The sequence below is a fragment of the Solanum lycopersicum genome, chromosome 12 (assembly GCF_036512215.1).
Source record: "Solanum lycopersicum chromosome 12, SLM_r2.1".
NCBI classification, from domain to species: Eukaryota; Viridiplantae; Streptophyta; class Magnoliopsida; order Solanales; family Solanaceae; genus Solanum; species Solanum lycopersicum.
The window spans coordinates 69,334,624-69,350,611 of NC_090811.1; the positions used below are offsets into that span (position 1 = coordinate 69,334,624).

Here is a 15,988-nt window from a genome sequence, read left to right on the forward strand (position 1 = left end):
AAATATTTAAATCAAAAAAATTATTCATAAACCTAATGAGAAGCGCGGATATGTTAACTAGTTTAAAATACTCCCCATAAATTGGAACGCCTTGATAGCACAGAAGCAAGCACATGGCTGCTGATCGATTTAAAGATAATTTAAAATTCTTCAAGACGTGAAAACTTGAAATCTTCGGGTTCTATAGATATATCCATATTCCTTCCAATCTTCACTACCATTAACATCACCTTGAACTCTTACTGCTTGATTGATTGTCAAGAGCTCTCTTACTACTTGAAAGTGTCAACAGAACTCTTATTAATTAAGTGAAATTTTAGTAATAATAATAATAATATAAAAACAGATGAACAACAAAATGAGAATGAATTTGTGATATTAGAAGCTAAGACAGGAAAACGCAGCTGTTATTTTAATTAATATTTACAAGCAAGCACTGACGTTTCAGAATTTTATATCCACACTCACTTGTACTTTTACTTTATTCTTCTCTCCTCTCTAGTCTCCTTCCGAGCCTGGTTAGGGTTTTGATTTTTCTTCAACAATTTTCTATTGACCCGCACCACACGATATGCTTTTCTCTCTCTCTCTCTCTAAATCCAAGCTTTACTCTTGACTATGGTCTGGCAAAAACCCTATTCTGTTTGGGAATGTCTCAGTTTTAGTCTGGGAGGTTTTTGTTGAGCTAGGTATGTAAAACCTTCAACTTACAGAAAATTTTGTGTGTTTTCTATTTTTGTAATAAATATCACATTTTTGGATGCAGTTGACAGAGAAAGGGGGGATAAAGGAGGAAAATGGAAGGAAATGAGCATGAATTAATGTTGGCATGTGTGATTTCGGGGACCCTTTTCTCTGTGGTAGGTTCTGCCTCTTTTGCTTTACTTTGGGCAGTTAATTGGAGGCCATGGCGGATTTACAGGTAATTTTTTACTTCCAAATTTTTCATATCTGATTCCTTTTCTCATATGCTATTTAGTAAGCAATAAATTGTATCCTGGTACTCTTAGAATTTGAATAAAGACTGAAACTTTTAATTGATTTTGAGTCATATAAGCTCACAAGCATGTTGATTCCAATAATCTTGAATTTACATGATATTTTTCTCGCTAAATTTTAAATGAGGATATGTTTTTGTGAGCTCAAATAGTGATTTTTTCCGACTCCTGCGAATATGGGGCTTTGCTTGTATGTTTCCCCCATTTTCAGCATAGATAGGTAGAGAACTAGAGAATTAAGTTGAATTTGGAAATTCATGTAGATTCCCTGTCAAATGCTGCACAAGGAAATCGATTTAGGACAATGAAAAATAAGAGTGAAGCTGCAAAATTTGCTAGAGATAGTAGAGAATTTTGGGCCAGAAAAAGGGAAGAGAAAATAGTGTATTTTGTTAGAGAAGGTAGAGAAGGTGGTGTTGGATATTATGAAGCTCTTTTTTGGAGTTAACAAATGAGAAAATGGTGGATTTTGTTAGTCACGGTGGCCTATAGTTAAACTTAACACATTTTTTTGATAAATCTGTTAAGTTTAGGGTAAAGGACCCAAATGAACAGCTCTTAGTATGCATTAAAAACCATTTCAATCAAGTGAGATGTATTAAGGAACAAAATAAAGTAACACCTGTACATCAAGGACCATTTTGATTGTTCTCTCCATAGAGTTTTATCTTTTTGCTTATCTTAAATGTGGTTCAAATGTGAGTAACGAAGGTCATCTATACAGGTGTTAGAGCTATACATTTTTTTTTGATCAAGTAAAGTACTTCCATGTAGAAACATAACTAAAATTGTCATATACAAAGGTTATACAAAAGACCAAAGACTACAAAATATGATTCTCTGCAAATTCCATCCAATCCTTGGTACAACATAAAGCTTTCTCTTTGTACAAAAAGAAAATAAGGGAGCGGAGAATACTCCTCTACTGCAAGAAACTCGACTCTACACCTTAAAAAACTCTCCTAGTTCTCTGTCTCCAAATGACCTACCTTAATGCAACCGGAAACACGTTCCAAGCCTTTCTTTCTCTCCTCTTTCTCCCTCTCTTTCATCTGAGCGCCAAATCTTTCAAAGTCCTTGGCATTGTCCAAGGAATGCAAAACCACCTAACATATTCCACCATAATCTCATGGTAAGTCCACAATGTAGAAGAAGGTGATTCACCTCCTCGCCCTTCTCCTTGTACACGCAAGACCAACTAATGCTGGCAACCTTCTGCTCCAAGTTTTTTTGCTGCCAGAATCACCCCTCTAGTGGCTACAAGTGAAAAAAAACACGTCTTCCTCAGCACACTTGGATCCCATATTGCATTACATGGGAACTCAACCTCCACCTAGCCAAAAATTTCTCACAAAAAGACATCATAGAACAGTCCACTACTTCCTCCACTCGCAGTCCCCTTCGATCACTTCCTCTGCTGTAACTGTACATGCAAACTCAAATAAAAAAAGCCCATTGGCCAATTAATAAATGTTCAGCCCTTTGTTTGTTTCCATAGTCGGTTGGCCTATCCCCTGATTTCTGCAAGAGTCGTTGTTTCTCCGACTCTGTATTCAAATGCACCCACTAGACTCCTCTTTAGCACTTCACTGTGCTCCTCTGGATCATCTTTAACAAAGATCCTATTTCCCTTTAGAACTGCCTTCTCCTTTCAGCAACTTTTGACCCCTTGTTAGCCTATTTACTGCTTCTTAGTACTGTAGCATATGGAATGTCCCTGCTCACCAGTCTATGATTCCCCAAATTCATTAACTTTTTGCGACTTTTAATGAATCTCCCCACCTTTTCCGTAATGCTCAACCACCCTGAATCGAATGCTAGCTCAAGGATGATAATCACTCCCCTCCTCCTGCCTCTCACATTTTTAGACTGATGTAGCGGCCGTATTTATTGTAGTTTCTAGCTGGACAATGCCAGATCACACATCAGATCTTTTGAGTTGCTGGATTAGAAGGGAGGAAGTTGAAGTTAAAAGAGATGGTGGAGATTAATACCATCCTGTATATGGTGGTCAATATGGTAGGAAAGATATGAGAGATGCTTTAAAGATAGGTCCAATTCCATATATAAAGTAAAATGGAATTGTATTGAAGCTCTACTTCTTTGGTGTAAACTACTTTGTATAGAAGATGTAGATCAGATTGTAGAGTTGATAGGAAGCTTGTAATTGCTCATTTTTGAAGGTGGCCAGCATATATTAATGCTGATGAATACAATTTACCATTTTCAAAAAAAATAAAATTTATTGTAGTTCCTAGAGCAGAAAACTTCTGAGAAGCTGTCTTTCTTCTTCCATCTCTTCACCGTGTTCCCCTTTGTCAGTGATGCTTCCGCAATGTATGCACGATCCATTCCGTTGTCCTCTCATTGGAAGTTATTCTCTTAATGGAGTTCCAATTTCTCTCTGTCCAGTCATACCCAGCTCCCGCCGTACCAAGTGTTCTTGAGATGTTGTAGGCCTTGAATTCAATTGCAAAATAAATAGCGTCTTCCATTTTGGAACGAGTGCAAAGGGGACAGAGGAAAGAAAGAAAAAAAGAGTGGAATTCGGTGATCAGAAGGATTTCCGGAGGCGTAGGACCCTACTGGGTTAGGACATTCCTCGTCTTTTTGTGTCTGGGAGCTTTTTTCCTGTTTCTAGTATATCACTATCAACTAATTATGGGCTCATTTCACATGGTTTTAAGGGGGAGAATTTGTTGCAAACATCAAGAATTGACAGGTTCCTAATCTTCCAAGAATGGTGTGATAGGTTCAAACCAATCAAACAAATAGGGATGCTTTGATTGATATCAGATCACATCCTATTCTTCTTGAATGTATGGATTGGGAAGCCACTGTCTTATTCAAGTTTGAAAATATGTGGCATCTGACAAAAATCGCTGGTGACAGGGCTACTTAATTAGTGGTAGGCCAGATTTTATGCTTGTGCAGAAATTGAAGAATCTGAAAAAAGACATCACTAAGTGGAATAGAGAAGAGTTTGGTCGATTTGAACAAAAAAGGACTTGTGTTATTGAATGAGCTTACTTCGCTAAAACAAGCAACAAAAGAAAGAGTCCAATAACAAGAGAAGAAAAATAAACTGAAGCACCTTAGGTTGGAACTACAAATAATGGCCAAAGCAGAAAAGATATCTTGGGGATAGAAATCTATATGTCTTTGGCTAAAAGAAGACGACAAAAACACCAAATCTTTCAATTAATGGCCAACTCTAGTTGGAGGTACTATTGTATTGACAACCTTAAAAAAATCAGCGGAAGAGATCATTGAAGATAAAGATACCATCAAAGAAGAGATCCTAAGCTTTTAGGGATTTGGTTGGTTGGTTTTGTTGGGGGGGGGGGGGGGGGGGGGCTAAACACAGAAGATGAGCAGTGGAGACCAAGATGAGCACTCTCACCATTCTTGTTCATCACAGCCATGGAAGGCCCAAGTTAAGCTAGACAAAGCTAACCTCATCTAATGGATTGAAGGATTTACCATTCTAGTAGTATTAGAGTCTCTGCATCAGTGTCCCACCTATTGTATGCAGATGACACTAATATTCTGTGGGGCAGACAAGTTGCAGTTGGAATACCTCAGCCTAATCCTTCTTATTTTCGAATCTATTTCAGGTTTACATATTGACATGCTTTCCGGTGAATGAAGTGCCAAACTTGGAAGAATTGGCTAACATTATGTGTTGTGGCATTGGCTCATTTCCCTATTACTTACCCAAGAATGCCTCCAGGAGCTCAATATAAGTCGGAGGAAGTTTGGTATGGAGTAACTGAAAAGTTGGAGAAGAGCATGGATACATGGAAAATACAATACCTCTCACTTGGAAGGGTTACCTGAATCAACAATGTTCTTGACACCATTCCCGCATACATCATGTTTCTCATTCCAATGCCAAATAATGTCTTAGAATAATTCGACAAGTCTTCCTTTGAGAAGGGAACAATGAAGACCACAAGATGCACTTGAATGGCCTATAGTAATTCAACCTAAAATGATGGACTGGGAATCAGGGACTTGGCTAAGCACAACAAGTGTCTGTTGCTTAAAGGACGAGTTTTTGGCTAATATGCTTATATCCTTAAATTATCCTTCTTAAAAAAAACAAAAAACATCCTTTAAGTGTTTAAAACTTAACAACTTTCACCCCTCTGTTAAAAATTGTCAAAAATTAGGGAATTTCACACAAAACATATGCAATTCATACTATTCCCAAAAAAAAATAATCAACAATATTATTACATGTTGGAAAAAACATTCAAAAATAGAATAAAATTGAGACTCGTGTTTGCTGTTTTAAAAAAACAATGTTAGGACGGTGTTAGTCTACGAGGAGACATGATTTGCTCTTCTTCTTTACCAACTGAATGGAGTTGGAGCTTAATTTCGCATCATCTTCACCTTGCAAAGTCAAATGTCTTTAGATTTGGGGCAAATTGATTATTGAGGTGATCAATTTTCAACTAATTTTGAATCTCTACTAAGTTTCTTTTTCCATTATTACAAGTAAAAGTCTCCGATCGACACCACTTTTTGCAGATTCAATGTAAAAAACATTTCCATTGATTTCTTTGATATCAAATCAAATGAATAGTAAAAAAAATATAATTGCTAATTAAAGGAAGACAATGCAAAACGTTGTCACTAAAAAAAGTTATAATATTATTTTAGATGCATGTAGAATGAACAGAATTGCTTTATTGGGGGTGATTTAGGGAGTTTAATTTGTTGAGAGTAGTGTGAACCGTACATGATGTTGTGAAGAATTTGTTAATTTTTGACAAATTTTAACAAAAGGATGAAAGTTGTCAAATTTTAAATAATTGGGGGATATTTTCCATTAAGAAAAATAATTTAAGGATGTAGTTTAAGTTGAGGGTGTAGTTTAAGGATGTTTTTGGCCAAAAACTCCTTAAAGGACTATGGATGTATGGACACGAGGTTAATAGTCTGTGGAAAGATATTGTGAGAGCCAAGTATGATCCTCAGGACAACTGGAGCACCATGAGTACCACATGGGGTGGGACCTTGGAAACACAATAACAATTCAAAAGATTATTTTTAGCAGGACATGTCCTTCAAAGCTGGTAATGGCTTTTGGTGAAGTTTTGGAAGGACAAACGGCTTGGTGATTCCACATTGCAAACCAGATTCCCAACTCTCTTTTTAATAGCCACTAACTCAAACGTTACAATAGAGAAAAACAGAGAAGGCAACCTATGGGATGTCCAATTCAGAAGGAGTATTCAAGATTGAGAATTACAAGATGTTCTATACCTACTGGGAAGATTAAACAACTTCATTAAAGATGGCCAAAGCATGGATACAATGAGATGAGGCAGCTCCAAGGAGGGTGCATACAGTGTAAAGGCATCACAAAATGTGCTCATTAAATGAAGTCAATTCATCTCCGGCCATGGAAGTTAATCTGGCGAGCAAAACCTCCCCAGAGATCATTTCTTGTAACAGTTTTTTGGAGGTGGCCAGCACAGCCCTTACTGCTGAGGAATACAAAAAGTTACCTGTTTCCCCCCAAAAAAAAATTCCCCAGAGATCAGTTGTTTACCTGGATAGCACTGCAAGGGGCCACACTGACTCAAGACCACCTGTGTAGAAGAAAGTCCCAACTAGAAATAGATGCTACATGTGCCAGAAAAACTTAGAAACTGTAAATCATCTCTTTTTGCACTGCGCAGTGGATGCTGACAGCTGGCACATGTTCCTATTAGTTTTTGACCTCTCTTGGGCACTACATTTGACTATAAAGAAAGCAGTTGATAGCTGGAATTCTTGGAGAATCAGCGAAGCCATCAAGAAAATGTGGAAAAAATCCCAAAGCTGTAACTTTGGTGTTTTTGGATAGAAAGGAATAGAAGATGTTTTGATGGTATTTTAACTCCTACCTCAGTTATTAACTGTAGATGTCTGTTACTGCTTTTTAGTTGGACTACTTATGCTCCTGGAAATGATGTTAGTTCTTTTTAGATTTCTTTGGTTCTCTGTGGGCTTAATAGCCCTCTTTTGCTTTTGATTAGCTCCTTATGCTAAAAGACCTACTGTTGTTGGATCTAACATATCTTTTGTACCTTTGCATCTTCCTGATGCAAGCTATACAGAATCTTATTTCATCAAAAAAAAAAAAAAGAAAAGAAAAAAAGAAAAAGAAAAAATAGAGGACCTCTGTGGCCATTTGTGTTTCTCTGGCTTACATGGGATGTGATCTATGATGCTTTCTAATAAGAGCAGTACATATTAAAGACTTCAAAACAAAAATATGCCGGTTTAACCACAGCAATTGGTGCTTCCTTTAGTTATCTTTGGTACCTCATCCACGAGACTGTCCGTTTCCCCAATTTGCTGTCCAACTATATTTCTTTTTTTTTTGTTTGATTTGACAGTTCTTTCTAGCTACTTCTATACCATAAATATAGTTCATGTATCTGTTCATATATATCAATATTTTCCTTTTTATGGATGAAATATGTTCTTTGTGGTTAATATCTCTATTTTTTGGCCTTTCAGTTGGATCTTTGCTCGAAAATGGCCGGGATTCTTACAAGGGCCCCAGCTGGGAATTATATGTAGTTTTCTCTCTCTGTTTGCCTGGATAACTGTGATCTCTCCAGTGGTGGTTCTTGTTACATGGGGAGGTTGGTTAATGTTGATATTGGGACGAGATATAGTTGGTCTAGCTGTAATAATGGCTGGAAGTGCTCTTCTTTTGGCATTCTACTCAATAATGCTTTGGTGGAGAACACAGTGGCAAAGTTCAAGTATGTATTACTCCTCTTATACTTGCTGGGAGGAAGAAAAATGAATGTACTTAATCGTGTTGGCTAAACACATACATTCATACACACTCATACATTTACATAATATTTCAACTACCATTATATGTCTAAGTGGGTTTGTGGATTGACTTATTTTTAGTGTCTTTTGGCTTTTAAGCTATTTTTTAGTTTTTGAAGTGTTTGGATAAGTACCCAAAAAGTCAAAAGTCAAAAGTTGGTCAGTTAGTTTTGAAGGCTGGTCTCTATTTTTCACTTTCCCTTAAAACATTATTTTTGAACTTCAAAATTTCCCTTTTGATTGCTTTGTGATCCTATTTCCATTGATTTTCGAGCTATTTAGTCGAATTATATCGTATGTTGGCATTTGCGATCTTGTGAAAGAATTTGGTGCTTTTTTTGTCCCCGGCCTTGATCCACAAAATCTATATCTCTGTCTCGATAGGAGTTTTTCTCTCTTTGTTTTGCTCTTTTGTTGATATAAAGTTCTAAATTCAGCACCAGTTGCGATGTTGAGTTTATATAGATTATACGAACGGTTACCTTTCTAAAAAGAGTCCAAAATACCTGTGGATAACATTCTCAAAATAAAAGAGTCCAAAAGAATTAATCCTTGTCCAAAGAACTATGCCACATCATTATGCTATAGAGCACAACTATAATATGTATAGATTGGGTTTCTTTCATTGAGAGCGATATCTTAATGTAGAGTTTTTTCTTTGGTATATGGGATTTTCCCTAATTGTTAATATAATTATTTACCTTGTAAACAAATAAACATATCTTTAAATTCTCTTAGCAATGTCTTCTCATCCTTCATATTTGAATTTATGAACAATTACCTCCAGTCCCGTTATTCCGAGAGATGGAAACAGACCTTCCTTGGATTGAAGTTTTGTTCACTATGGCTGCCCTCATCTGATTCCAGTTCTTGTATTTGTGGACTGTGCTCTATGAAGTTGCTAAAGTTTCGCGCAACTGGTGTTACTGTTGGATTGAAATTCAACTCGAATATATGCATTTAATTTTGGTCTCTGTGCTTTATAGATGTTATATTAATTTTTGTGGTTTTATGATCTTTTACCTTTTAGTAAAGTTTAAGTTGTTATATTATGTTTTTATGGTTTTATGATCTTTTACCTTATAATAAAGTTTAAGCCAGATCACTGATAATTTCTTGTTGAAGGATGATAAATTTTAGCAATTAAATTGAATTTTTTGGTCATTGTTTTGTACATAAGCAATTAAACAACTTTCTTTTTACATCTGTTTTTTTTTTGGTGCTTATCTTGAAGTTCTTTCACTCCCTTCACTTCACAATTGTTTGTTAATGTGTTCTGCAGGGGCTGTAGCTGTTCTCCTCCTACTAGCTGTCGGTTTGCTTTGTGCATATGAACTTTGTGCTGTGTATGTCACAGCAGGTGTTAGGGCATCTGAAAGATACTCACCTTCAGGGTTCTTCTTTGGTGTGTCAGCAATCTCCCTGGCAATCAATATGCTATTTATTTGCAGGATGGTCTTCAATGGTATGTTATGATGTGTGTCTTTGTCATGATCTATGTATGTGTTTTTTGAAGGTTAATCAGTAACTTGTCGTGAGCATCTTTGCTTTATTTTTTTGCACAAAGTAGGTCAAATATTTAGGGAATTTTGTTGTTTATTTAGGGAATTTTGTTAGGGGTCCATTGAAATGTTTACAAAATTCTTGTTCTCCTTTTGTGTTTTTTTCTCCTTTGTGAATTCTCTGTCTACCGATCCTGGCAGGGAATGGCTTAGACGTCGATGAGTACGTACGGAGGGCATATAAATTTGCTTATTCTGACTGTATTGAAGTGGGTCCTGTTGCTTGCTTACAAGAGCCACCTGATCCCAATGAGTTGTATCCTCGACAATCTAGAAGGTAAGCTATACATTGCTTGCTATAAAGTCATGCTATTGCCCATGCCCCCCCACCCCCCCCCCCCCCCCCCCAAAAAAAAAAGAAAAAAGAAAAAAAAAGAACACACTCACAAAAGTTTGGGATAATTTATTGATTATCAGCAACAAGAGAATGCTAGTAGGTATTTACCTCCAAAATATACCATATTGCATCCGAAAACTTACAATGCAATACATTTGTATTTGCAATTAGTTACAGAATCTTTTTTGGTTCTCAATAGTTGTAGTATTTTTTATGGACCAGCTGATCGCTGCTGGATAGACTATAGAGTTCCATACCTTCATGTTGTTTTTCTTAGGTCCTTCCTGTGCCAATATTTGTAATAAGTTAATTGCGGAATTGTCCAGCTGACTGGTAATATTTTAGAGATGATTCCAAAGCTGTGAAGCGAGGCTGCAATCCAAAAAAAGAGGATTGACATCTTCACTGTTGTCTTCACAAAGAGCACATCTAGTACATACACTTAGGCCTTCTTTTGGAGATCTTATGTGTTAAAACAACTTCCTTCTGGTAGTAAAAGAAGCAGCTTCCTTCAACATCGTCCAAATGAAATACTCCACCTTAAGTGGAGCCCGGTTATTTATTATTATTACTATTGTTCCATTTTGATTACCATGGTGTCTAGGTCAGCTTTCACACATCTCAGGTCCTTCCATCCCAGATCACGAGAACAACTCTCAACAATGAAAATCAGTAGGAGACCTTGACTATCTCCATTATTTTCTCTCTGAATAACCTTCAGGGTCTTACCCTTTAAACTTTCGTTTTGTAGACCACTTTGCATGAAAGGAAAAATCCAGAGTCCCCCCCCCCCCCCCCCCCCCCCCCCGCCCCCCCCCCCCGGTCATGATTTTCATTAAAGGGTGTCAAAATATAGGAAAAACATACGAAAGAGCCAATAAAATAAATATTACTAATTGAAAGCAGAAAGTAATTACATTTTCACAACCGTTCTTGACAAGGTTATATCTGTTGAAATGTTTTACAATAGCATTATTAGAAATATTTTTAAATACATCTGTTTCTACATAAGTCACGAAGCAACTGCTCAAAAGTTAATGATTCATCTGATTCCACAGGTCATTCTTAATAAAACAAATGTGTTTTCACACACAAATAGCCTAGTGATTTCTGAGGAAAATTGGTGAAGTTTGATGTGATATTCTTTTGAAATATAGAGTGGAAACAAATCAACCAAAATTTAGGCAAAGAAATTGCGTGCGAGATAGATTCGAGTCTACCAAATAAGGATGGAAAAAAATAGTGCAAAGAAGTGTTGAGGCTGCTTGCCATATAGACAGTCTTGACACATGAAAACCTAAACAAGAGAGGTTAACAGTTGGTTTCTAGATGCTTTTTGTGATCAACCATATTTTCTTACATTGCAAAAGGATAGGGGAGCTGTGGAGAATGTTCATCAGCCTGAAGGAGATCAGGTGGGTAAAACCTGGGAGCATTAAAGGATTACTAAGCAGGTGGAACAGGGATGGAAATGTATCAGAGAAGGATAAGAGATGGAATATTGTCCAAACATGTATATGGGTGGGCAGTTTGGACAGAAAGAAACAACAAGAGGTGTTTTGAGGATGTGCAGAACAATTTGCAGAAGATATAATTTATTAGCTCAAACAGAATACATCTTTGATGTGCTGGACTGTTTATAGGCAATAGAAAGACAGAGTAAAATGTAAGTTGTAATACTTGTTGAAGGGGAACATCATTCTTGTTGGCTAGGGATTTTTTGAACAATATTGGAAGGTCTCCATTAAAAGGATGGGGATGACAAATATTACAACTCCTTTTTTGGGTGCATCATTGTTATTAGAGATGAAAGAATATGAAGAGAGGCCAAGATGTTCTCAGCTAACAGGATTTGAAAATAAAGAGCCTAAGAACTCTAAATAATGGGTGTAACTTGAATCTCTTTGAATAAAGGAATACCAACTCTGAGAAAACAAAGCGCACACTCCAGTAAATGCAGTAGATCTAAAAATTCACAGCTAAACAAATCAATTTAAATGCTACTTTAGATTAGAACGTTACCCTGTTATATCATGTGTTCAGTAGTTCTTATCTATACTACTCATCATATTTCCAGAACTATCTTTTCGAAATTTTCTCTGAAGTCTATAATTTCGTCATCATCATGCTGAACTTGGGCTTTGCAGGGCTTTGCATCTTGGACTTCTCTATGTTGGTTCACTTGTAGTACTTCTTGTGTATTCCATCCTGTATGGTCTGACAGCAAAGGAATCAAACTGGCTTGGGGCTACAACATCAGCTGCCGTGATAATCCTTGGTAGTTCATTTCAAGCATATATCTCCTTTTCTGACTTGTATTTGGAAATCATTTCTGATTTCCCTTGTTGGTAAGTAATTAATTCACTAGCATTTCATTCTAATCAGATTGGAACTTGGGAGCATGCTTGTATGGCTTTAAGCTTCTGAAAAGTCGAGTTGTCGTACTTTTTGTTGCTGGTACATCTCGGGTGTTCCTGATCTGTTTTGGAGTTCATTACTGGTTTGTTGTTAACCCATGCTAATTAATTTCCTTCCATTATTAAGTTTTCTTGTGCTCGTGGGCACATACATCCCTTTTATATTATTTTTAGAATAGAAACTTCTAATCTTTTACTGCAAAAAATTTGTTTCAGGTACTTTGGGCATTGTATTAGTTATGCAGTTGTAGCATCTGTGCTGTTGGGCGCGGCTGTTTCACGGCATTTATCAGTTACAGACCCATTAGCAGCTAGACGAGATGCCTTGCAGAGCACAGTTATCCGCCTTAGAGAAGGATTCCGCAGAAAAGACCAAAATAGCTCTGCAAGCTCTTCTGAGGGTTGTGGCTCAAGTGTTAAGCGCAGTAGTAGTGCTGATGCTGGTCATCTTGGTAATGCAACTGTGCCTTGCACTGGTGATGGCAGTACCTGGAATAACATCGAGGGGATTAATAGTGATAAGAGCGTAGACAGTGGAAGGCCCAGTCTAGCTCTATGTAGTAGTTCTTGTCGTTCAGTAGTTCAAGAGCCTGAAGTAGGATCATCTTATGTTGACAGAAATTTAGAGCATAATAGTTCGTTGGTTGTTTGTTCTAGTAGTGGCCTTGATAGCCAAGGCGGTGATTCTAGTACATCCACTTCCGCAAATCAACAGATACTGGACTTGAATTTGGCACTTGCATTTCAAGAAAAGTTGAGTGATCCCAGGATTACATCTATGTTAAAGAGGAAAGGAAGACACACAGATCGTGAATTAGCTAATTTATTGCAAGATAAAGGGCTTGATCCTAATTTTGCTGTGATGCTGAAGGAGAATGGATTGGACCCAATGATTCTAGCCTTGTTGCAGAGAAGTAGTTTGGATGCTGATCGAGAACATCGTGACAATAACCCTCCTGTCACTGATTCAAATGGTGTTGACGATGTGTTACATAATCAAATTTCATTCTCGGAAGAACTTAGACTCCAAGGATTAGGAAGGTGGCTTCAACGTTTTAGAGTAATGTTGCACCATATAGCTGGAACTCCAGAACGAGCATGGCTTCTTTTCAGTTTAATTTTCATTCTTGAAACCGTCATTGTGGCCATCTTCCGACCAAAGACAATAAAACTTCTAAATGCTACACACCAACAGGTAAGAAATGCATTGCTACTTCAAATGTTCAGCTTAAAGCGTATTTGGAGTACGGCACAGCTAATTTGAACTCCGTATAGTTCTATTTACCATTTTCTAACAAAAATTGGTGTCTGTAGTTTGAATTTGGCATTGCGGTTCTCCTTATGTCTCCTGTTGTCTGTTCTATTTTGGCCTTCCTTCGGTCACTACAAGCTGAAGATTTGTCCATGACTTCAAAGCCTCGGAAGGTATTTATATTTTTGGTTCTTTGCCTACAAGTATCTGTTTTTATTTGTTTTCCCACCAAGCATCTTGTTGCTATTTGAGGTTTTGGTTGGGATAACTTTGCGCCGTTGTTACTACTGAAACTTTGTCATATCATCATATCATCACTTGTTTGCCTGGAAATTTTGTTTTTAAGTGTATTATTATCTCCATGCCGTGCTCTAATGTGGGTTGATGTCGATTTCTAAAGCTCTACTATATTTTGATGCTATTTACATTGGTTTCTATGGTTCTTTTCTTTCGCAAGAGGGATTGTCTTTAGCTACTATGGTTTCAGCACTAGTCCAGGCTCTTCTCCCTCTTTCTCTCTTGCTCTCTAAATACTCATCTTTATATGTTAACCTGTAATGAAATCCAGACAAAAGGTTTTTGTACCAGCCAATCTGTTGAATCCAGTTAACATGGTATGCTTTGCGTGCTCAGCTATGCTAGACCTGTTAAGCAATTTAATTATGGCTAGCTCCAAAATAGATGTTCAAGGACAGCTGATGTTATTCCTAAAAGAGGTTAGGTGAAAGAAGAGAAGAGAAGATGCTTTGTTAATTTGATGATTGATGTTGGTCATGTTCATTGGTATCTAACACAGGACACTTGATATTCTTACAGTGACCTCTCTCTCAGGCCACATAAATATGTCCTCTCTAGTATAGCTGTCTTTTGAATGGACATTCATTTTTGACTTAATGATGGGTTTACCAGTGTAGTTCTTCAAAAATTGAGATGCACTTTAGCATAATACTTTCAGAAGGCAGTCTGACTCTTGTCACCTTGAATTAGAGGTTCAATTTTAAAACTAACTTTTGGGTAAAATTTTGCTATGTTGTTGCAGTATGGCTTTATCGCTTGGATGCTGAGCACTTGTGTTGGTCTGCTGCTTTCGTTCTTAAGGTAAACCCTTTTTTTAAATTAACTTTGTCCCAGTCACTGTTAAGTTACAGAACCAACTTATATTGCATATTTTAGGCAGCATTAAGTCCTTAGTCCTGATGACACTTAACTCGTGTGCGAAGACACTATCTTTAGGCACATCAAGTCCAGTTTGTGATTGTCCCGACCCAAATCTCCCAAGTCCCGATGACACCTTACTCTACCCGTCAGGTGAACCAATCTAAATCAACCACAATATCAAGACATTATGGTGACCAAAAAAATACAATGGTAAAACACTTCCTTCGTCCCATATTAGTTGTCCACCTTACTATAAATAGTTGTCCCAAATTACTTTTCAATTTACGAAACCAAGATATAATTAATTACGTTTTTCCTATTTCACCTTGATAATTAATTCTTTTTAAAGTGAAAACAAGTTTTTCGCGAAGTTCCAATAGAGTTTCTTAAGGGGTATAAGTAAAACTATCCGTCTTATATGATTTCTAAAGGGCCATGTAAAGGGGAAAGTGGGCAACTAATACGGTACACATGGAGTATAAATACATAGTTTTCAAGAAGATATGATATGCTTTTGGCTGTATCTTTTGGTTGATACTTCTGTTGTACACATTGGATTTGCAGCAAATCATCAGTTCTTCTGGGATTATCATTGACTGTACCCTTAATGGTAGCATGCCTCTCTATTGCAATTCCTATATGGATTCGTAATGGGTACCAGTTTTGGTCTTCAAGAGCTGAAAATGCAAGCCGTGCAGGAAACCATCTAACACTGGGGATGAAAGAGGTTAGTGTGTTTAGCAATTCCCTTCTATTTATATGCTGTTAATATTGCTGTGGTCCTCTGCACTTTTGCTGTGTATTTGGATTGGGTTTTCTTAAATTTTTGTTAGTATTACCTTTACAGATCATTTTTTTGGTGGCAGCAAATTCCAACTAGTTTGAATTGAGGTGTTTGATTCACTGAGCTGTACACTTCTATGTTTGAGGAGATGTTTGTCTATCGTTTTTTTTAGTCAATCAAATAACTTTCTTATTTTATTACTGGTTGTTGATGTATGAACCAAAACTCTTGTATAGGTCAGAATGACAAATGGAAGACTATTTTAATAAGAGGGATTCTCACTTAATTTCTCATAAAATGGGGCTAACCATAGTCAAATAGACTTTATCTTTGTAAGAAGGGGAGATCGAAATACATGCAATGATTGTAAGGTTATTCCAAGAGAATCAGTGACCTCCCAACATTTGTTAGTAGTCTTCGATGTAAAGTTTAGGAGTAAAGTGAGAAAAGTGATGATGTAGAAGTAGTGGGCATTAAAGAGTGATAAACCGTTCGCGTTTCAGGAAAAAACTTCGAGAGAAGGGAGCATTGTATATAGAGGGAAACATAGACACCTTAGGAAGAAAGTGTTAGGTTGGATTAAAAAATCAGTTGCAGAAGTGTTAGATGTGTCTAAATGTTTATGACCTTG

At 36.9% G+C, this 15,988-nt stretch overlaps 1 protein-coding gene across 3 annotated transcripts in view; it reads left to right on the plus strand.

Annotated features, from left to right (window-relative positions):
- The first annotated feature begins 438 nt into the window (after positions 1 to 438).
- LOC101266917 (calpain-type cysteine protease DEK1) overlaps positions 439 to 15,988 on the plus strand; it is a 32,243-nt gene continuing 16,693 nt past the window's right edge. For 2 of the 3 annotated variants that reach the window (XM_069292667.1, XM_069292666.1), the window contains exons 1-11: positions 439 to 689; positions 767 to 922; positions 7,521 to 7,771; positions 9,130 to 9,312; positions 9,551 to 9,686; positions 11,894 to 12,024; positions 12,132 to 12,246; positions 12,380 to 13,358; positions 13,478 to 13,588; positions 14,455 to 14,513; positions 15,138 to 15,300. In XM_069292667.1, coding sequence (XP_069148768.1) covers positions 798 to 922; positions 7,521 to 7,771; positions 9,130 to 9,312; positions 9,551 to 9,686; positions 11,894 to 12,024; positions 12,132 to 12,246; positions 12,380 to 13,358; positions 13,478 to 13,588; positions 14,455 to 14,513; positions 15,138 to 15,300 — 2,253 coding nt within the window. In that variant the 5' untranslated portion in view covers positions 439 to 689; positions 767 to 797. Of the gene's footprint in view, positions 690 to 766; positions 923 to 4,615; positions 6,886 to 7,520; positions 7,772 to 9,129; positions 9,313 to 9,550; positions 9,687 to 11,893; positions 12,025 to 12,131; positions 12,247 to 12,379; positions 13,359 to 13,477; positions 13,589 to 14,454; positions 14,514 to 15,137; positions 15,301 to 15,988 lie in introns of all 3 variants that reach the window. The other variant, XM_069292668.1, reaches the window with a different exon arrangement.